Raw genomic sequence first — 24,215 nt, 5'->3', positions numbered from 1 at the left:
TGCAAATCTGTCTAAACAATTGTCGAGCTATATTTTAGGTAATTGGACTGGAGAATTCGATACTATGATGGAGCAGCTGAGAGTGCCCATTGTCACAGTAAATTCTACCAGAGTGAACGCAGGACTAGCCACAGGATTATCATCATGGATTGCTGCAGCCATGAATCATCTGAAGGAATGGGCGGGTATGGGAGCGTTAGCAGGCCTTCTGGTGTTGGTCTCCTTGGTTTGCCTGTGGTATATATGCAAGATTAGAGTCTCACAACAGTGTGATGCAGCCATGATCATTCAGGCCTTTACAGCCATTGAAGCAGGACATTCTCCCCAAGCATGGTTGGATACCATACACTCAGGATGCGAGGCTAAGCACTGCACTCAGGGTCAGCTGCTTTGGACACAGAGAAGAGCATGTCTGGTTGCATGCGGGTTGATGCCTCAGGTCCCGCCTCTGAGAAAAAGGTATCAGACGGGTCTGATGCTCTTTGGGTGGATGACACCTAAATGAACATCTGTACAAAGTCCCAATTTATTTCTAATATCAGAGATCAGACCTCTACTCTTGCCTGATGCATCTAAAACAAAAAGGGGGAACTGTAGAGAGCTGCGGAATGCTATGCCTTAAAGATGGAGCTGGTTTCTGCCTTCCACCTTCCTGATGGTGAGTGCTCTCTGTCACGAACAATTCCACATTTGGCTAAGGCTGAGGATCTGGCTTGCTTCCATGTATGTGGACCTATCTGCATTGCCCCCGTGGCACGTCTGGGTTGGCTACCCAGAGGCTATTTAAGCTGTGGGCTGGCTTTCCCCGGGGTCCGAGGATTGTTCAAGGTTCCTGAATAAACTGCATTGAAAAAAAAAGAAAACATGTGTTTTCTATTGCTTAAGGAAACCAGCTTGTCTCTCTAATGGGAAGCTTCTCTAGGGAAATAGGTAGCAACTTGGCCTAATACAACAGATACGCAAGAGCCCAAAACGATATTTTAATCTATCCAACCTTGTTTTGATTTCAACATGATAATGATTGTATGTTCAATAATAATGGTAACTTATATAGCTGATCCTGTTACATGAAAACAACTCTAAAACTGACTGAGACATAAAAACATGTCTCCAGCCAAAACTTCAACAATATTTGTCCAATAATATCCTTAAAATGTATTATGCTAAACTTTTAATTGGCATAGTTAAAATTGGCTTACAATTTAGTTTCATTCTGCGTATCTCATACATTTATAATTTTAGAACTCTATAATGCTTGTGAGAAATTATATGTTTGCAGAAAAAAAAAGAAAATAAAAGAACTGGACACCAGAGACACTGGATCAAACCTGACAGGATTCATCTTTCAGCATGCTGAGACATTAACACATCTGTTCCAGCATCTTGCATGTTCCAGCATTCTGCTTGTTCCTGCCTCAACTGCTTCAATTGCTGTTTCTCATCAAAGCCTGCTCCCAAAAGAACTTTGAAGAAAGCTACTAATCTTAATTGGTCCAGCATTTTAGACTGTTCCAAACAGGAATTTTATTAAGCCTGAAATTTCTCAACATTCAAAGACTATACTACAAATGTTATTGCTTGCTTAATTAACCAATGTTTCCCAGTTTTCTTTGGGCCCTCTAACAGGATTTCTATTTGTCCAAAATGTCAGCTAGAAGAAATCCATGAGAATGACTTCCAATTTTCCTTAAAGGGGGCTGAGTATGTTTTTAGTTGTTTTCAATGGCTAAAAATTTTTATTGTCATTGGGAGATGTTTATAAATTATTAATGGTCTTAATCAGAGTGAAACAAGGTTAGGCTCAGGGATTCCTCTCTTTTCCTTTTTCTATCTTCCTTTTTTTTTAGATAATGAGAAAAGGGGTTAATAAGAATGGCATATACAGGGATATCTTATAGAAATAAAACAAAAGGTAGATTATCGAATCTACTCAACTTAGGGTATTATTTGTTATTCTCAAATAAGGTTGATTTTAACTATAGTATAGGATTTTGCATATTGATGCAAAAATAATTATTTTGATACATTGGTATAAGCTTTAGTATATTGATAGAAAGTCAAGGTTACTTCCAATAATTTTAAACTGCTATTAAAAACTGCTTAGGATATTAGGTATCCAAGTTAATTACTAGTTATTCAACTCATAGTCATATCAGACACTAGTCTAATTTATCACAGGAATATACATTCTAGGTTTAACAGATAGATATGATTTTGTAGACAGATCAATTATATAAAGACAGAATATTCAATGATTTCAGAGACCTACAGAATATGGCATTTTAAAATGACTTTATTATTTTAAAGATTCTTTATTTTTAATTCTTTATTAATTACACTTTATTCACTTTGTATCCACCCCCCATGGTTCCTTCCCTCCTCCCCTCCCAACCCCTCCTTCCTTCCCCTTCTGCATGCATCCCCCTCCCCAAGCCAACTAATAGGGGAGGTCTTTTTTTCCTTTCTTCTGATCCTAGTCAATTAGGTTTCATCAGGAGTAGCTGCAGTGTCTTCTTCTGTAGCCTGGTAAGGTTGCTCCCCCCTCAGGGAGAGGTAATTAAAGAGCAGGCCGGTCAGTTCATGTCAGAGACAGTCCCTGTTCACATTACTATGGAACTGACTTGGATACTAAGCTGCCATGGACTACATCTGTGCAGGGGTCTTAGGCTATCTCCATGCATAGTCCTTGGGCAGAGTATCTGTCTTAGGAAAGACCCCTGTGCTCAGATTTTTTGGTTCTGTTGTTCTCCTTGTGGAGTTCCTGACCTCTCCAGATCTTACTGTTTCCCACTTCTTTCATAAGATTCCTTGCACTCTGCCCAAAGGTTAGCCATAAGTCTCAACATCTGCTTTGATAGTCTGCAGGGCAGAGCCTTTCAGAGGTCCTCAGTGTCAGGCTCCTGACTTGTTCCCTCTTTTTTCATTCTTCTGATATCCATCCTCTTTGCCTTTCTGGATATGGATTGAACATTTTAGCAAAATTTCTCCCTCTTGATTAGTTTTTTTAAGTGTACATATTTTAGTAGGGTTATCCTATATTACATGTCTATATGAGTGAGTATTTAGTAGGTTTATCCTATATTATATGTCTATATACCGTGTGTGTCTTTCTGCTTCTGGGATAGCTCACTCAGGATGATCCTTTCCAGATCCCACCATTTACCTGCAAATGTCATGATTTCCTTGTTTTTAATTGCTGAGTAGTATTCCATTGTGTAAGAGTATCACAATTTCTGTATCCATTCCTCCATTGATGGACATCTGGGTTGTTTCCAGATTCTGGCTATTATGAATAAAGCTGCTACTACAAACATGGATGAGCAAATGTCCTTCTTGTGTACTTGAGCATCTTTTGAATTTATGCCTAGGAGTGGTATAGCTGGATCTTGAGGAAGCACTATTCCTAGTTGTCTGAGGAAGTACCAGATTGCTTTCCAGAGTGGTTGTACAAGTTTACATTCCCACCAGCAGTGGAGGAGGGTTCCCCTTTCTCCACTTGTCCAGCATGTATTATCACTTGAATTTTTTATCTTAGCCATTCTGATGGGTGTAAGGTGAAATCTCAGGGTCATTTTGATTTGCATCTCTCTGATGACTAATGATGTTGAACATATCTTTAAGTGTTTCTCTGCCATTCGATATTCCTCTACTGAGCATTCTCTGTTTAGCTCTGTGCCCCATTTTTAATTGGATTACTTGATTTGTTGCTGTTTAACTTCTTGAGTTCTTTATATGTACTGGATATTAGTCCTCTGTCAGATATAGGGTTGGTGAAGATCCTTTCCCAATCTGTAGGGTGTCGTTTTGTTCTGACGACAGTGTCCTTTGCTTTACAGAAGCTTTTCAGTTTCATGAGGTCCCATTTATTGGTTGTTGGTCGTAGAGCCTGTGCTGTTGGTGTTCTGTTCAGGAAGTTGTCTCCTGTGCCAATGAGTTCTAGGCTGTTCCCCACTTTTTTTCTAATTGCAAGGGAACTCGGTGTTTCATTATGCTTCTTTTAAAGTTGTCACTAATGATTCCCTCCTAGTCCACACATTTTGTAAATTAATATTATTAATTTAGCTTAACTAATTTTAATGGAATGATTTAATTGTGAAAAACTTTAAAATAAAGCATCAGGCGACTGGATAATCTAGCCGCTCATGCAGGCAGTTGATCAAACCAGCCTGTACATCTGGATTAAACTCTAAACAGACACTAATTATGTAGACATCCACAAAACATGTAACTCAATTTATATTATTTTCAACAAAAATTGTAATTCTAAGTACAGTTTATAAGAAAAAGAAATACTTGTTTTCCTCAGCTCCTAAAAACACACCACCCATTTTATTACTCAGTATGTTTTTCAATCAAGTTGGCCACTATATTCCAGCTTCTGCATGTGAACATTCTATCAGTGTGTCTCAGGGATCTTCTTGACCAGACTTCCTCAGCATTTACATCTTTGTCCCACAGTTTGGGAAAAGTGTATTTAGTGATAGGCAATGAAAATATTAGCCTTTGACACATTTCGTAAATATGATAATAGGCACAAGTTGAAACATGAATACAAGCTTAAATCTTATTCGTGATAGATAATAAATGGGCCAAGGATTATTCTGTTAAGTACCACCTTGTTAAACTTGGGAATTTGTGTCATAGGATGTAAATTTTTCCAGTTGAATTATTCAATTTCTGATAAATAAATAATATAAATTATAATCATTTCAAAACTGCATCAGAATGTTTAGTTTTATGTTATCGTGAACATCTTATGCTCCTTTAGAAATGTGTGTTATATGATATACCAACCAAGAACCTAGATATTCTAGACCCATTGCTCAGACATCGTTCGTGGCCGCTCAGTCTCCAAGTGGGTCCCTAGTAAAGGGAACAGGGACTGTCTCTGACATGAACTCAGTGGCTGGCTCTTTGATCCTCTTTCTCTGAGGGGGCAGCCTTCCCAGGCCACAGAAGAAGACAATCAGCCACTCCTGATGAGACCTGATAGGCTAGGTTCAGATGGAAGGGGAGGAGGTCCTCCCCTATCAGGGGATTTGGGGAGGGTCATGGGAAGAGAAGAGGGAAGGAGGGTAGGATTGGAAAGGTAAGATTGTAGGGGCTACAGCTGGGATACAAAGTGAATAAATTGTAATAATTTTAAAAATGTAATAAAAAATAAAAAATAAATGTATGTATATAAAACTGCGTGTAATTATGTGTACAATCTACATGAGTTATTTATAAATGTAATGTTTTCTTAAAATTGCTTTGCACAATCAGTGAAACTTATATTCAATATAAGGCACAAAAATTTTAGTACCAAAGAACATTTTATTTTTGTTCTTTTGTTGTGAATGAACACTTGAGGATTTGCTTATGTTAGGTAAGGGCTCTACCATTGAGCCATAGATAAGCCTTCAAGGATAGCTTACACATTGTTTTTCTACAGAACAGAAAGTAACTGAGATAAAAATATTTTCATCTGCTTTCTAACTGGGATTTTTGCTTCTAACCCAAGCAATACACCAGAAATGGAATGCAATGAATTTGTAACATTCTATTAAAGGTTTAACTTACCTCACTGTCATCCAGAACTCTTGGATCTACAACTTATTGGTTGTTTTTACCTGAGTTGGGAGTACACTAGAATGCTGTCTTACAGTTTGATTTTGATTTTAGGAAATGAAAACACAAGGACTACAGTACAGAATTTCTTACTTTAACCCTAATAAAATACATTTATGCATTTTATGGTCGCTATTAATATTATGCTCAAGGCTGTGTGCAATCAGAAGCCAGGTCTAGAAAAGGTAAGCTCAGGTGTAGCAAAACCCTCACGTTGAACTTCTTTTCAGAAGCCCTGATTACCTCTTTAGTAAAATTCACATAATAATGTTTTCCTTCAGATAGAGTCATTGTGAGCATTAAACAAATTTCATATTTGCATTGTTCTAGCAATCAGTACAATTCACCTCTTATTTTTAGAATTTTTCTGTGGATTGCCCTTCATGAAATTACACTAGTCTACATAGTGTAATCAACCTCTACATAGACTTTGATTTTATTTCCCACAACTGGTTGCAGAGATTTGGTTGCACACATTGAAGAGTTTCTGAGTGATTTTCAGTGTGGCACATCCAGAGCACAGCGGGACACCTTTTTCTCTGTCATAGGCTGCTCTGACAGAATGTATTGAGACACTTTTTGTTTACTCATCTGGATTTTTGGTAAGTTTGAATTCAAATTCTAGCAACTAATTTTTAGTGCATGGGTAAAAATCAAAGGTGCTGAATGGCTTCAACTGTATCTAAATGAAAAAAATTTTTATAAAAACCTAAATTATATATGAGATAGTTGATTTGATAAATAATGGGTGTTAAATAATAAATGATTATAAAACATAATGAAAAATATAGACATTATTAATAAGTCAGCATGTTATACAACATTCTGGCCCTCACAGCCTTTGGAAGACATCAAAATTCTGGATTGAGGCCGAGGCTTACAGAGCTGAGTATTCTAGGGACAGAAATATCATGTGTAATGTACAGGTTTGTGTCTGAAGAAGTGAGAGAGAGTAACTCTCCAGGCCAAAGGTCTCAAGTTCTGTCATATAAGAAGAAAGTAGTTGATAAAATGCGTTGATCTGGAACTAATCCCAAAACCCTAGTGAGATGTAGCCATTATGGTGGCTGTCAGTAAAAGGGAACTGGGTGGAAGCAGGAGCTTCACATTAAATCAACTTGATTAAGAACTAGCACAAACGTTTGCAAATAAAAGCTCAGTTTAATTTTGTTTCTCAACATGATGAAGTTTTTATCTTAAAGGAGCAATAAATTCATTTTGCAAAGTGAACTTAGCAAGGTGGCTAGTAATAACACATAATAGTGAAAAATCTGTTGCTACCTAACATACGCACCTCCCAAAGCTTAAAGTAGTGGAAAGTTGATGAGAGTCACAGTGGAAAAGAGAAATAGTCAACCCAGGAATCTAGATACTCCCTTCAAATGCTTTGCATACCTCAGTCATCCTACAAAGAGCCTACTAACTTCAAAAACAGTGTGTACCCTAGATTTATATGTATTTGCCTAAGCACTCCAATTAACTGTCAACATATTCTTAGCATTAGAGAGATCAGTAAAATGTTGATCCCTAGCTATATGCTATGCAGTATGCTGTTCTGACTTTAAAAAACAGACCATTGGTTATTTGTCTATGTAGCTTTTGATCACAGCCTAGATCTTAACTTCAGAGTTTCCTTCAACTCTATCTTGGGTTATCCATTTATCTGATCAGTTAGTACTGCAGCATCACTTTAAAAACTGACAGTGGCTGTATCAATATGATCTGAAATCTTCTATTTGAAATAGATTGGAAAGAAAATTCTAGTCATTGCAGACATTAATGACTCCTACTTGGATTTAATTTACATTAAATGCTATAGCTTATTTGAAGCAAATTATTTCTCCTCATTATAAATCAATAAAAGAAAAGAGAAGCAAACTTTTAAGAGAAAGATAAATAATTTGAATGACCTTGAGTATGAGCATCTGGTCTCCTTCTGCTCAAAGCTCTTCTTTCCTAGCACATCACTGAGTGATTTTAGTGGTTCCTAATTTGGTGATTTTAGTGGTGGAATGAGATTCTCTGTCTAGATACATCGAATATCTGTATCACTCTTCTGCACACCATGGGAAGTATGGATTGAGTTCCTTGTCAGTCTGTTGACTGATCGGCATTTTTTCGGGCCATATAATACCACTTGAGAACTGCACTTTTCTCCTGCAGCACACAGTGTCAGAGGCAGATGGCCCCTTCATGAGGATTCTTCCATCCTCACATAATGTCCATCTAAAAAGTGCTTGGACATCTAAAAAGTGGAAGACAAAGTGAGTGGTTTCATGAACCTACTACTGATTGAAACAGATTCATTTCCTCAGATTAAAAATCTGCAGACATAATTACATATATTTCTATTTTTAAACCTGACTGCAGCTCACACAGAAATTTGTTCCATGTAAAAATGCTAAGAAGGAGCAGCACAGCATCTGATTAACCTTTTTCATCCCCAGAATCAGGGATGGATGCCTGAACTTGACACATGTGACACAAGCTACTTAGCACTCAACTGCATTCCCAGGCATAGGTTATGATTTAAAATAATTTTAAAGATTCCATAAAACCTATTGCTTGATTATTGTTTAATAAGACAAAGTTTATGTATTAGAGTTTATGTATCTTTAGATGGAAGCTTACTAGGTAGCTCTGGTTAGGCTGGACTCCTACTGGACTCTTAACTTAGCCTTGAAATACAACTGTCTTCTTACTTCAGCATCTCACAAGGTGGGATTATAGTACCAAATTTTACTGTGTACAAATTTATGGTAAAAAGATAATACAAAGATTATGTGCACATATATTTATTTTATTAATTAGAAAAAACATGTAAAAGGTCTGTTGGATATAATCACATTTTAAATTATTTAAAATATATATTTGTTTTTTCATTTATTATCATTATTATTATTTATTATTTATTACAGTTTATTCAGTTTGTATCCTGGCTGTAGCATCTTCTCCTCCCAGTACTTCCTTCCCTCTCTCTTGCCCCTATGTCTCTCCCCGAGGTCACTGATAGGGGAGGTCTTCTTCCCCTACTATTTGACTCTAGCCTATCAGGTCTCTTCAGGACTGTCTGGATTCTGTTTCTCTGTGGCCTAGGATCAAACACCTCAACATAAAATGAGACACACTAAATCTGTTAGGAGAAAAAGTGGAGAAGAGCCTTGAACTCATTGGCACAACTTCCTGAACAGAACACCAACATCTCAGGCTCTAAAAATCAACAACCAATAAATGGGACCTCATAAAACTGAAAAGCTTCTGTAAAGCAAAGGACGCTGTCAACAGAACAAAATGATCGGCTGGGAAAAGATCTTCAACAACCCTACATCTGGCAGAGGGCTAATATCCAGAATATATAAAGAACTCAAGGAGTTAAACACTAACAAACCAATTAATCCAATTAAAAAATGGGTTCAGAGTTAAACTGAGAATTCTCATCAGAGGAATATCGAATGGCAGAGAAACACTTAAATGCTCAACGTCGTTAGTCATCCAGGAAATGCTAATTAAATATTATGTTTATAAAATTATATCAGTGAATATGTGCACCCAATGTTACTTATAGGTTTAACTGTAATGAAACATTACTTATGGAATTAACAATAGTGAAAACCAGGCTGTAGGTGAAAGGATTTTTGACACAGCCTTATAATTTTCCTGTGTTCCTATCACAAATGTCACATTTTTCGTACTATGCTTTAAATTGAAACCTCTTGCATTTGAGTCTAACATTTAGAGGTGTTCAGGGGCGAGCATGGTTCCTGTGGAAATGCAGCCACAATTCCAGCAGCTGAGTTGTGTCACTCCTGGTGCCACTAACTGCCTCCCATGTTCTGCACAGCAGTGAGATGAGACTTAAAAAAGAGCACTGTTTGCATGGCCTCTTGCCAATTTTTCCTGCTATTTACTCTTGCACAGCTTCATGATGACATATTTTCCTGATCGGAAAGAGATATTAGCTTAGGGGAAATTCATCAGGGTTATTTTCCTCGATATGCTTCATTATTCAGATATCTCTAAGAGCAACTGCTATGCTGACACGTGTGTGTGTTATTTATAACTGATGAGTATCATCTTTTTTTTTCTTCAAGACATAATTAACACAAAATTTGATACAATGGAGGTTCTTAATAAAAATCTATGGATTAACAATTAAATAAAGTTCTTCAGATGTGCGTGTGTGGTAATATAGAGTTCAATACTAGAGAAGTTTATGTGAAAGCACAATGAATGCTTATGGAAATGGGGTACAGCATGCAACAGAATATTATTTAGCTCTAAAAATCCTGTGAAACTGCTATGTTTTAAGAAAATAGGTTGAACTTGATGCTGTTATGGTTAGTGAGATAGTTCAAATCCAGACACAGATCAATTGCTACAAATTTCTCTGATGTGGAAACAAACATACAAGCTGATGTGATATTCCCTGGAGAAACAGATGGGTGTTGTGTAGGGTAATGAACATGAGGAGTTAGAAGAGAAGAAACCGATCAGTATGGACCTGGTTCAAATTAAAGAGTCGTAAGACATTCTGGTTTTCTGCTGAAAAGCACAGTGACTATAGCCAATTTCAAAGTGCTAATAGAATTTGGACTGCTTGTTACCACAAAATGAAATCGTATGGTGCTGAAAAACACATATAATTGTATGTTATGTACATTTTTTAAAATAAATTCATATAAAATAACTTTTGGGTTCATCTGAAAGCTCCTTGATATTTTATCTGGAAACCCCTGCATGTCACCATTTTGAGTAATTCACTGGGAAGTAATTTTGAACAAATAAGTCAGAAACAGAATCTTATGTGTCTATAACTGCTATATAATGTGCTGTTTTGTACACATGAATTTACGTATAAGAACAGTATCCACTGTAACTATTTTCTTTTCTAAACTTTATAAATACATGAACAGTGTAGCTGATGGCACAGTTGCACCATGACCTAGCAAGTTCTAGGAAATATTGACTGCAGTCTTAGCATGTTGACAAATCTATGGTAACTGCTTACAAAAGGATGCAACAAAATTTTAAAAATAAATGAACCAACAAGCAAAAACTGAATTCTTCTGGTCAATATATTGGCTTCTTTAGGCAAGATTAGTGATTTTTTGATTTCACTCATTGTCGTTTGAATTCATTTTATTTTTGAAAGATTTATTATTATTATTTATTACAATTTATTCAATTTGTGTCCTGGCTGTGACCTCCTCCCTTGTCTTTTCCCTATCCCACACTCACTCCATCTTTCTCCCCTATGCCACCTCCCTAGTTCACTGATAGGGGAGGCCCTCTTCCCCTTCCATCTGACCCTAGCCTATCAGGTCTCATCAACACTAGCTGCATTGCCTTCCTCTGTGGCCAGGCAAGACTGCTCCCTTCACCCCTAGGGGCTGGTGATAAAGTGATGGCTACTGTGTTCATGTCAGAGACAGCCCCTGCTCCCCTTACTAGGAAGCCTGCTTGTATACTGAGAGGCTTATGGGCTTCATCTGAACAGGGGGTCTATGTCCTTTTCATGCATGGTCCTTGGTTGGAGTATTGGTCTCTGCAGGCTCCGCTAGACTCAGGGTTTTTGACTCTGTGGAGCTCCTGTCCTCTCCAGGTCTTTCTATCTCCCCATTCTTTCAGAAAATTCCATGCTCTCTGCCCAAAATTTGGCTATTAGTCTCAGCTTCTGCTTAGTAGAGTTTTTCAGAGGCCCTGTGTGGTAGGCTTCTGTCATATTCCCTGTCTTCTGCTCTGGATATCTATCACATTTGCCTCTGAATGAGGATTGAGCATCTCCCCTAAGGTCTTCTTGTTGTTTAGCTCCTTTAAGACTATATATTTTAGTATGTTTAGCCTATTTTATATCACTTATGAGTGAATATATACCATGTGTGTCTTTCTGCCTTTGGGCTACCTCACTCAGGATGATCTCTTCTGATTCCCACCATTTGCCTGCAATTTCATGATTTCCTTGATTTTAATAGCGGAGTAGTATTCCATTGAGTAAATGTATCACGATTTCTGTATCCATTCCTCAGTTGAAGATCACCTAAGTTGTTTCCAGATTCTGGCTTTTACAAACAGAGTTGCTATAAACATGGCTGAGAAAATGTCTGTGTTGTCCTGTTGAGCATATTTTGGATATATGTCTAGGAGTGATATAGCTAGATTTTGAGGTAGCACTATTCCTAATTTTCTGAGAAAGCACCAGATTGATTTCCAAAATGGTTGTACAAATTTACGTTCCATCAGCAATGGAGGAGGGTTCCCCTTTCTCTACATTCTCTCCAGCATGTGTTATCACTTGAGTTTATGATCTTAGCCATTCTAATGGGTATAAGGTGAAATTTCAGGGTTGTTTTGATTTGCATTTCCCTGATGACTAAGGATGTTGAACATTTCTTTAGGTGTTTGTCTGCCATTCAATATCCCTCTATTAAGAATTCCTTGTTTATCTCTGTATCCCATTTTTAATTGGATTACTTGGTTTGTTGAGGTTTAACTTCTTGAGTTCTTTATATATTCTAGATGTTAGACCTCTGTCAGATATAGGGTTGGTGAAGATTCTCAGTCTGTATGTTGTCATTTTGTTTTGATGACAGTGTCCTTTGCTTTACAGAAGCTTTTCAGTTTCATAAGGTCCCATTTATTGATTGTTGATCTTAGAGCCTGTGCCTTTGCTGTTCAATCATTTTAATTCTTAGGATAGAACTGAAAAGGTGGTTGGTTGACTAAAGAAATTTAATTTTCAATATTGAAAAGTTTTGTAGTATCTATAAATTTAATAATTTAATAAAATAAAATTAAAACTGTTAATTTGCTGAAATATGTTCCCCCCTTTCCAGAATAATTCAGATAATTGTGTAATCTGATACAATTTGTATTAAATTTTAAAAATGCGTGCTTAAATGATTAGTTGTCAAAACAAACCAACATAAAAAATGATATGTGATATTTCAAAACATGTTTTATGCCAAGGACAACAAAGGATTTAATTTAATATGTAGCATAGGACTGCACAAGAGGACACACACATGTGCATCAGTACTGCTTTTGATCATGTAACACTTCTACCCTTAACACTCACCGAGTACAAAATTGAAGTGATTTGACAACACTAATTATTCTGCTCACAGGTATTTAAATAACTTGGCTGTCGTTATCAATAGTACATTTAAAGGGGTATTACTATGATGTCTTCTATAACCTTGAGAGACCCAAGTCACAGTGGAGCTGCGCAGTTCGATCAGGACATAACTATATAGCTACATATCTAAAACCCCCTCCTCCAAAGTTCACTGTAGTGCAAGCTTGCAAGCAGATGTCCATATGAAACAGAGCAAGAATGGTCCAGCAGCATGAAATTTAAAAAACATCACAAGATCTCTTTACATCTAGCACCTCAACAATGTATTTCTTTTGAAATTTATTGAGTAAGCCCTGAAAGACTATTTAGGCGTTTATATTGCTCTCCCTAGGAGTTCTTTGCAGGATGTCACTGTACAAGCAAAGGGAAAAAAGCTTAAACTCTCGTCACTCCACAGTTCTACAAATGAAAGCCCATCCTGAGCACTGACCCACAGGGACAGCAATGTGCAGGTGAGTGTTTCGAGAATGCAGAGTGCTGCTCACTGGTAGATCTGGAAAAACAGTGTCCACACCACAGAAGAGGGATATTGATTAAACAAATGTTTGGATGTTTGGGGTAGCACAGATTGAAAAGTAGTAATCAGATTAGCAGCGGAACAAAAAAAAAAAAAAAAAAAAAAAAAAAGGAAACTGGAATTGTCACTAGTTGTTGGTGAGAGCCCTGTGGAAACTGGGTCAATCTTTCATCATCTGGGTAGTGTGCTCAGTAGGAATCTCCTACTCCTACATACACTCTTTATTCCTGTGCGATTTTGCAAGGGAACATGCTTTCAAATAAGGAAGTTCAAAAGTTAAAATTCAGGAATTTTAGAGGTCCATTTTCCAGTGTACTGCAGAAGTTCAGTTTTGCTTCTCAGAACACATTAAATTCGCATTGAAATGACTTTCAAAATTGGAGGAAAACATGGAGTTAGTCAATTGGCATGGAGCACGTCTCGCCCCTGGGGGCAATGGTCTCCTGAACCTACTCAGACCTCAGACACCACCACTGCTAGTTCTAGAACTGACGCAGGATGTTCCAACGAGGGGTTAAGGCTTCTCATAATATTTCCTATAAGCCCACACCTGTTTGTCTATATCCCCCATTTTTATTCATTATTAGCCAGATAGAGCCAAGTAATTGTGGTAATGATACTTGCTTTTTTGCCCAATGCTGGAATGCTAGTAAATTTAGGTATGCCCTGGTTACTCGCATGCCTCACTGGGTGCCTGTGCCCTTTGATGCCCCTCACGCTATGACTCTCTTCAGACAGAAAAGGGATCTTGGAACTACAGCCACCATTGTTACTACCATCTCATTGGCGGCTGTTGGAGCTACCACCAGGGCATCAGCCATGAGTCATACTGGGCAGACTGCTCAGACCCTGAATAATCATTTAGCCAATGTAGCTCATGCCTTAGTTGTACATAAAGGAATTAATGCTCAACTAAAAGGAAGCTTGATGGTGTTCAATCAGAGGATTGACCTCTTGCAGGAGCAAATTGATACCCTATGGCAAATCGCTCAACCTGGCTGTCAATGAAAGTATGCTGGACTTTGTGTCACTAGCATACAACATGAGAATTTTTCCTGTGCTGCAAATCTGTCTAAACAATTGTCGAGCTATATTTTAGGTAATTGGACTGGAGAATTCGATACTACGATGGAGCAGCTGAGAGTGCCCATTGTCACAGTAAATTCTACCGGAGTGGACGCAGGACTACCCACAGGATTATCAACATGGATTGCTGCAGCCATGAATCATCTGAAGGAATGGGCGGGCATGGGAGTGTTAGCAGGCCTTCTGGTGTTGGTCTCCTTGGTTTGCCTGTGGTATATATGCAAGATTAGAGTCTCACAACAGTGTGATGCAGCCATGATCATTCAGGCCTTTACAGCCATTGAAGCAGGACATTCTCCCCAAGCATGGTTGGATACCATAAAAAGCTAAAATGCTCAGGATGCGAGTCTAAGCACTGCACTCAGGGTCAGCCTCTTTGGACCCAGAGGAGAGCATGTCTGATTGCATGCGGGTTGATGCCCCAGGTCCCGCCTCTGAGAAAAAGGTATCAGACGGGTCTGATGCTCTTTGGGTGGATGACACCTAAATGAACATCTGTACAAAGTCCCAATTTATTTCTAATATCAGAGATCAGACCTCTACTCTTGCCTGATGCGTCTAAAACAAAAAGGGGGAACTGTAGAGAGCTGCGGAATGCTATGCCTTAAAGATGGAGCTGGTTTCCGCCTTCCACCTTCCTGATGGTGAGTGCTCTCTGTCATTAACAATTCCACATTTGGCTAAGGCTGAGGATCTGGCTTGCTTCCATGTATGTGGACCTATCTGCATTGCCCCCGTGGCACGCCTGGATTGGCTACCCAGAGGCTATTTAAGCTGTGGGCTGGCTTTCCCCGGGGTCCGAGGATTGTTCAATGTTCCCTGAATAAACTGCATTGAAAAAAAAAATTTTGCATTGAATGCAGAACTAGAATCTTTGGGCCATGCTCTACAGTATTGAAGCAGGACAGGACACGGCCATTGTCTTGAAAGCAGCCCATCAGAGTAATATTCTACCTTCTGTTCAGATTGGCAGCTGGATATAAAGAAAACTACTTCTGTAAGCACTGGAGTTGACCAAAACCTTAAGGTCCACATCGGTGGTAAATGAGAGTAACAGTTCTTAAATTCTGACAGAGTAAATTTAGTTATCTGAAAAGAGTTTAAACATTTTCCTAAACTTATTTCATTTTGAACCAAGAAGCCTGGGAGAGAAATATATGTCCTTGAAAATCATACCCTCCCTGACAAGATGGAATTGTGTGTACAGCTAGTATAAATATAGCAGGAGTCCTGCCTATCAGAGATACAAAACAAAAGACAAAAATCAAACAAGGAGATGAAAGAATAGCACAGTTCACTGAAGGAATCCTTGCCAACACGCTCCCACAGTCTGAAACCTAATGCAAGCTGACATTGCACCGAAATTGAATTTTTTAGAGCAAGCAAACATCACCTTTTGAAGGATTTGATGGAGGATTTGAAGTGTATCAGTCCTTATCTTCTCTTCACTCATCCATGTCTTGTGTGAGAACTGAACTGTTATTATCTTAATGTTGAAAATGACTTTGAAAAATATCATATTGATGTTTATTCTTTATTCATGAGAAAAGGGAATTCCAAAAAATGGCTCTCACATTGCTTATACGAAAGAAAATTATCCTCTACAATCAGATAAGATAGGTTTAATTTCTCTACTCCAAAGAAAGAATGTGTTAAAACATCCAAACATTACCTCAGACTTTCTCACCATAAATTAATAGACCCTTGAGATTATATTTATCCCCTAAAACTGTAGTGGTAAACTATTCCTGATAAACTACAAAAGAAAAACAGTTTTGGTGAAATTACAAAACAGGAACTAATGTTAAAATAGTGAAGACATAAGCTGCATCCCTCTTTAAAGTCAGAGAATGACTAGCCATGGTTTCATGTAAACGGGTTTTGGTTAGTCTTCCTGGTACTCTTGGCTATGTTTACGTACAGTAGAGTTTGAGATCATCGTGAATAAGCCCTTTGTAGTCACATACTAAGAAGAAGAAGAAACAAAGGTTGCTACCTACATCCACCTGACTAAACCGTGGTATCCAAATATATGAATTAGATATGGTGAAAATGTTTACCATCTAGACTGGTGAGTATGTGCCAAAACTCATGTGTCTCAACATGGATAAAATTCTATCTGAAAACTGTAACAATGAAATCTAGATTGAGTTTTCTATCTACAGTAAATTCCATGCTCAAGATTCCATATTCTCAACGATTTGAGTTTCTAGCCTGACAGACCGACCCATAACATTTTTAAACTTACTGATCTTCTTTCATCTATATGTTCTACTGTCAGTGACACTGGATTTAATATCTTAGCCCTTAGCTAAGAATCAATAATTCTTAACATAAATTTATGTGTAGAAAGACAAAGAGAGAAGGAAGAAAGGAAAGGAGAGAGTGAGAAAGAAAAAGGAAGAGGGAGACAGCGATACAGAAAGAGAAAGCAACAGACACAAAGAGACAGGTTCCCTAATGAAACATTGTCATTGCACATAATACTCAACTATCTTTGCATGAAATTACTTGATAATTGGAAACCTGAATCTGTGGAGGATAGTATCACAACATATGAACACACTGGCATAACTATATTTTCTATTTTGAAACATAGAAAAAGTTAATTCATGCAAAAATAATTATCTAATATAATATTTTATGTTTTCCAGTTATGTTTGCCTCTCATTCTAGGGCATTGCTTTCAGCTGTGAATTGCTTTCTTCATCTACCAATATACAGCAGCAACACTGGCCTCTGATGGGCTGACAAAGATTTAAAATACAGTTCTGTATATTGTCTTTATTATATTTAGGCATGGGCCTTGTATCCCAGATCTCTCCAAGACTTTTATTATGATGGGGTATTGGATTTTGTCAAAGTCATTTTCTGTGTCTAATGAGATGATCATGTGATTTTTTTTTCTTTCAGCTTTTTTATATGGTGGATTACAATGATGGATTTTCATATGTCGAACCATCCCTGCATCCCTGGGATGAAGCCTAGTTGGTCATGTGGGCCCACTAGTTAGGGGAGTGGGGCATATCTCTGACACAGACTTTGTTGCCTGCTTTTTGGTCACTTTCCCTTGATGGGACTTCCCTACCAGACCACAGGGGAGGAAGCAGAATTCAGTCCTCATGTGACTAGATGAGCTGGGGTGTCTGGGTAGAGGTCTCCTCTATTCTGAGGAATAGGGGAGAGGGGATGTGGGAGGAAGGATGGGCATGGTAGGAGAATTAGGAGGGGCCTATGAGTGAGATAAAAATTGAATTAATAAAAAAATGAAAGAAGGAAATAGAAAATTTAGAGTTAACAAAAATAAATTAAAATAAAGTTCTAAACCATGATATTAAATGTCTTCTTTAGTCACATGCCATGTCCTTGTCAACTTTAAATGTGGGTATTGGTAAAGCGTGTTTATTATAGTGTTTATTATATTTAAAATAACACATTCTAAGTATTTAGTATATATATACATATATATTTGTGTAAAGAAAATAGGTAAAATAATTTTAGTGTTACACATTCTAAAATGCATACATTCCAAAAATTATTTAAGATCATTTTTTTTAACTTTGTTAAATTCCACTCTCAGAAACTGCAGATATTATAAATTGAGAAACCCAACAGTTATTGAATCTTGTGCTCATTGTTGAACTTTCATGTCTATCAAATTCATTTAACACAAAAAGTTTTAAAATTATTAATGTGTTCTTCTTTCCCTTCTCATATATAAAACCTTCATGATCTCATAGACAACATTATGGAGTTAGAATTTTTTTTTTTTAAGAAAAATCTGATTTCATTCATTCACAGAGTCCACATCTGGTAAGTCTACAATAGGGGGCAGTCCATCTAATGAATTCAGTCTTTGCTCCAAGGTTATATAATTTTATGGAGTAGACACAGAAAATTCAAACATAAGGGATACATATAAATACACACATATATGTATATACAAAAAGGGAAGGAGGGGTTTGGAATTAGAATTTTTTGTCACAAGTTTTTCATAGTCATAGGATTCATTTTTTTTCCAAACTACAATTTTACTTTACAAAGTTTTCTTCATTAATCTTTATAGAAACTTTTCAGATACTTGCCTGAAATCCAAGGAGCTTTTCACTGGGCTTAATGTGCCTCTGAAATTCACATTCTGTGGGTTGTATTACTTTGATTCCATCTTCATAAAAAACATAGAACATGTTTCCAATTCCCAGACCTTAGGAATAAAACAAATTTCAAAAGTTCAACATAGAATTATCAAAAACTCAGACCCTACCATCTCCCTGGTAGGCATACATTTAAGAAGTTGTATAATACTAGAAAAACAAACTGCAGGTACCTCCTGTGTATGAGACACAAAAAGACATTTTGTTGGTCTTCCTGATCTTCAGTGAAGTGGATCCCTTTTTGTAAATCAGTGCATGTTAATTTTTCTTCAAATAAGGATAATGGAATTACGAGTCCCTTGACACAGAGATTATTTTAAAAATTCCTTCTTTAGTTATTATGGGTATTATTTAAGTGATAAAAGTCACTAATGAAGAACAAAATCCACTGTGGTATTATCATAGTTTCCCAGAAAGAAAGAAATTTCACTCATTTGAAGGTCACTGGGTATTATTATTTTTAGAAACAACAACAACAAAAAGACCAAAAGTTCAAGATTTTGGAGAATATACTGTCAAACATCCTACACAAAGGTCTTAAATATCAGTTTTAAGTTAACAACATTGAAAATCTGTTTCTTCAAACTGCAGTAAACCAATTAAGAGTCTGTTAAATTTTTAAAACAATTATTTTAACTTTTGTCTATTGTAGATCTGAGTGCACCACATATAAAATCCCTCTCATTTTAAAATCCACCCCTCTAGCCACAGGAGTTTGAGAGGGTACCACTGTGAGGTTGGCTGAAGTCCAAGCCCTGATCCCTAAATGTTACCAGATCCTAAGTAACACTTGCCCTGAGGAGGTCACTCTTTCCTGGGTCTTCCACGTCTTATGCACACTTTTTAAAGGCGTACACATCTGTGCAGGCCTCCCATGCAGAATCAAATTCTTATTTTTTCTCAGAAAGTACATACATGTAGTATGGACCCCATATATTAAAGAACAGCTATTGTCATTATTTGGATAAATACATGTTCAAATATTAACTTTGATTCCTTTGGTATTTATACATAACATGTTCATAATTTTTTCTTATAACACATGAACTTACTTCATATGATAACTCATATGGATTGAAATGACGTGATTATTTCAACAGTGATCTGTTAGTTTTAGTTCCAGGGAATACCACATTAAGAATCTTCCAGCTAGGCACAGTGGTGCATGCCTATAATCTCAGCACCCAGGGAGGCAAAAGCAGGAAGGTCTATATAAGTTTGAGCCAGCCTGGTCTACAAAGCAAGTCCAAGACAGTCAAGCCTACACAGAGAAGCTCTGTCAAGACAGAGAGAGAAAGAATGTTCCTGAACAGCAGCAGAGGGGACAAGACCTATGTACCAGTCACATTCATGACAAAATGTTCACAATACATAATTCAATCTTTGTCAGCTTTAAGCTATTTGTATACCAGTGCACTGCAGGATATAAATTTCATATACACATAACAAGGCTTGAAAAGTAGACTGCTTTTAGTGCCAAAAAATTTATTTGTATCAGTCAAGCCTGCATGTAAACACTAACTGCATTGATTTATGTTACTGTTTAATACCTATCAATTTATTATTATCAGTTCCTGCATATTGCCATTGAAATTTACAATCAAATATAAGACAGTCTTGCTGTGATGTCTTTCTGAGCTATGCAGGTTCCTCTGTATTTGGTATATGCTCCTCTCAGTTGTGAATGAATAACCTTCTTCCTTGAGTTGCTTTTCTTGACTCACATCATGAATTGGAACACATTTGGAACTGACAACTTAGTTACTATCCAGCCTATCTGTTAATTTTCTTAAAATATGTCCATCCTTCACCTCTCTAGATACTTTCATTATAGTTTTTTAGCCCTGTTACTTGCATAACAGAGGCAGTATGGTCCTACCCTGAGTTACTGGATTGTTCAGTTTTTTTAAATGAATGGCCCTTTAAAACATCTAATTTATCGAAATCACACATTTCAGTCTGTTTCTTACCTTTCAAATATTAATCCACACCAGTAATTTTATAAATCAAAAACATATCTCAGGATACCAGTCACAGGTGAAATAAATATCACCATCAGGGTTTTATGCTGTCTTAGTCATTTTGTTTAATTTTTTTCCAGTACAAAAACAATCCCTTGATGATTATGAAACTATTATGAAAATGCTCAAAATTTCTGGCAAAGAGTAATAATTGTGAGATCACTGCCCATATTATATTTAGACATTACATCTGGACCACACATGTATCAGCAGTAAACAAGATCTATGGGAACAGATTGATAGGTGCACGGGAATATTTAAAAAAACAGTTGAAAATTTCATGATACCTTCTCTCCTCAGGATAAACAATGCAAGTGAGAAGACAGTTTGTGATTGATTTCATTTTTTCTTGAACTTATTTTGGTTTCTCATTCTGTGGTAAACTTCTTTCTTACCAATGATATCAGTTTTAGATCTTCTTTCCCCAGAATTCATGATCCCACTAAAATTTTAATTTGACTTTTTAATAGAGCATTTCTCATAATTTGTCCTTTCAGAATGTACGAAGAGCTTTCCGTTCATGTTCACTGTGGAGTAAAATGTCTTTCATATTTTCTAGCTCCTTTTTCTACAAAAACTCTGTCTTTCCTCAAAGCTACAAGAATGTGATGTCATCTGCATCGTCACAACTCAGTTCATAAACAGGTAAGTAAGCTGGTACTGCTATTAAAAATATCTGAAAACGTAGAACAATCTAAGTCTGTTAATTACTTTAGAAATTATAAAGTTTGTATGTTCTTTGGATAAGATTTTGGCTTCTTTTAGCTTTTGGGTCTAGGACTGAACCTAGGGCCATGCCTACACTAAGCACCTGCTTTAAGGGAAAGCTACCTCTGGCCCCATGGGTTACTTAGACAAGTTAACCGTTACATACTCAGCTTTTATTCCAGTGATGATGCGTGAATGCATATTAGACACAACATGTGTAAACAATACGTACTGCTGTGATGGTGAAGTGGTACTGATTCTCAGATTAGAAGATAATCCATCACTAAGTTTTCAATTATACCGCATTTTAGTGAGTGCCTAATGCTACAGCACCTTAAAAACACCGCCATGTTCATTGAAAGCTTCTGCCATGTTAGTTCCAATAGCTGTTTTTTTTCTTCTCCACTTCTCAGACATTGGTGGAGACTAACACATGTATCATGCCTTTCCCAAATCAAGTGTTAATCTAGTGGTGTCTAATGACTCTAGAAAAGAGTTTATTATTACCTTAGTTCCTCCATATTGTTTCCTTTGTGTACAGAAGTTATAGCAGTCATAGAACGAATTCTATGCACTCTTGTAAGCAGAAAGTATTTCTAATGGATACTGAACATCTATTACAGTATTAGAGTCCTGAAGGACATATGGCTTCAGTGTTTACGCATTTCAAGCCCCTGGGGACAGGACACTGATAGAGTGATTCTGTATCCTCTTAACTCTGCTGTTAATTATAAACAGCATATACATGATTAATTTTGTTCCAGTATGGTTTGAGTCATTTATGGATGTTGGATGCATCCTAAGCTATAGGGAAAGAAATTTGTGGTGATACTGTTTCTGGATTAAATTGTCAAATGACCTTATAAATTATAACATGGAAAATGAAAACTTAAAATCTATTTTTATTGTCAATCAAATGTTCATCACTGGGTTGTATGAAACATTTAATTAATTAATACCATCTTTTCATTTTTCAGTGTCTTTAAATATATATTTGCATGTATGTATGAGGAAAATATATGAAATGCTCTCAATATATTTAGCTAAAAATGTATGTGAATATTTCCCAACTTGACTAGAATAATTTTTATATTCTTATATTATTTATATCATGATTTTGCAGCACAAACTGTTTTCAGACACTGAGATCATATTAGTAGATAAAAATAATAGTTTTATATTATGGTTATCCATAGTAAGTCTTGCTTACACATAAAGCCCTGAGTTTCAAGCATAACAGAACATATATGTATTGTGTATTATTTCCTTTTTACTTCAAAGGCTTTTCGAAGTTAAGGTGTCACCTGTCTTACAGGCAAGAGTAATACAGAAGAGCAGACTACCTCACTAGTGCATCAGGCAGAATTGTTTACGTTAGAGTTGCGTTCAATAGCTATCTGAGATAAGTCAGTTGGTAAATGATTATGATATTAATATTACATTGTAATTGTACATTGTTATTATAAGTTAATAACAGTGACATTTGTTAAAACATATAGATTTTTTTTCATGTACTTTAAGTTGATTCCCGTACCACAGATAGGAAGGAGGGCCCAGCATGTGAGAAGTACTGTAAGCAGTAGCTGGCTGAGCTAAGAGATAGAGCAGTTCATTCAATTTCATTCAATGAATTAACAATTCACTTTTCCAACAGTCAACTACTAGAACCATGATCTCCTGCTCTGTAGATGTGCTCTCCATCGCAATGACAAGTTGAAATAAATTTTTTCATGTCCAGATCAATATTTATTTGCTTTTAAGAGGACATATGGGATAAATAAACAGTAAAAGACGTGTCAGTGCTGATTTCAGCATCATTGAGCTAATTTACATATGAAGATGAAATATTCACATTGAATAAAAGGGAGGCATGGTCACATTAGAACTGCTTCAGCAAATCCTTAGTGAAAGAGATCATGAATAATTTTTGAAGAGCCTAAGGGAGAAAGCCAGAATGTCTTCTCGTTGGCAACAGAAATGAAAAGGCCATTTTTCCTAGTCTTTGTGACTAAGTGAGGAGGATGGTAAAAACCGTGGTCCTCAGTTTCACTGTGTTTATTCGGTGTCATTTATTCATTGCTGACCACTGTTAAAAAGCCAAGAGCATCCCGAACCATTAGTACCAGTTACACTTTTCCAGAGATAAATATGAGGACGTATACAAAGTGGTTGCCTTGTGCTTTGAAATGATACTCTTATGTGAATTATCATTCAACCTAGTAACTCATTTTCATATGAAATAATCATTTCATAAGACAGTTGTATAATTGCTCTTATTCTGACTAAACCAAGATTTTCCTTGAAAAGTACAGTAATTGCAATTGCTTTTACGACTTGACCTACTTTTAAACTTTTAAAACCACTTAAAACTATTAAAAGAAAAGATACTGATTATTATTAATGAGTCACAGAGACATGATTTAATAATTATTATGTTTTAAATTTAATGTAGGAATGGGTGTGTGAGTGTATGTGTGTGCGGTGTATGTGCGCACATGTGTCCGTGTGCTTCTGTGTGTGCACGTGTTTGTGTGTGTGTGTCACAGTATCAGGAGAAGGAAAGAGAACACTCTACAGAAGTTGGTTCTCTCTTTTCACCACGTGTGTCCCAGGGAACAATTTCTGGTCATCAAATTTGGTTTCAGGAGGCTTTACCTCCTGAGCTACTTTGATGTCTCATCCAATGATATTTTTTAGTAGTGCTAGGCGTATACTAGAAAATTGTTGTGTAATCAAATAAAATATTGAATCAAAGTAAAAATAAGCCCAATATTGAAATGTATGATGTTAAAAAATACAATAAAAGTCAAAGAAAGAAGTCACAACAATTTAAAAACATAATTGAATTTAGTACCTTCTTCTCTCCATAATATGTTAGCTACTGCAGCATCCAAAAAAAGAGAAAAAGAGAGAAGAGAAAAACAAATCAGGAAAAGTTAGTTATTTGTCAAAATATTTTTATTTAATAATAAATAGAGAGTAAA

At 36.6% G+C, this 24,215-nt stretch overlaps 1 protein-coding gene across 4 annotated transcripts in view; it reads right to left on the bottom strand.

Moving 5' to 3' along the window:
- The window catches only part of Fstl5 (follistatin like 5), a 692,962-nt gene that overhangs the window by 98,791 nt on the left and 569,956 nt on the right, over positions 1-24,215 (bottom strand). For 2 of the 4 annotated variants that reach the window (XM_060378448.1, XM_060378447.1), the window contains exons 11-12: positions 24,086-24,112; positions 18,434-18,552 (exon numbers count right to left, since the gene is read on the bottom strand). In XM_060378448.1, coding sequence (XP_060234431.1) covers positions 18,434-18,552; positions 24,086-24,112 — 146 coding nt within the window. The remainder of the gene's footprint in view (positions 1-18,433; positions 18,553-24,085; positions 24,113-24,215) is intronic. The other 2 variants (XM_060378450.1, XM_060378449.1) reach the window with 1 other exon arrangement.

Source organism: Meriones unguiculatus, chromosome 2, assembly GCF_030254825.1.
Source record: "Meriones unguiculatus strain TT.TT164.6M chromosome 2, Bangor_MerUng_6.1, whole genome shotgun sequence".
NCBI lineage: Eukaryota > Metazoa > Chordata > Mammalia > Rodentia > Muridae > Meriones > Meriones unguiculatus.
This window is presented reverse-complemented; position numbering and strand designations above follow the sequence as displayed.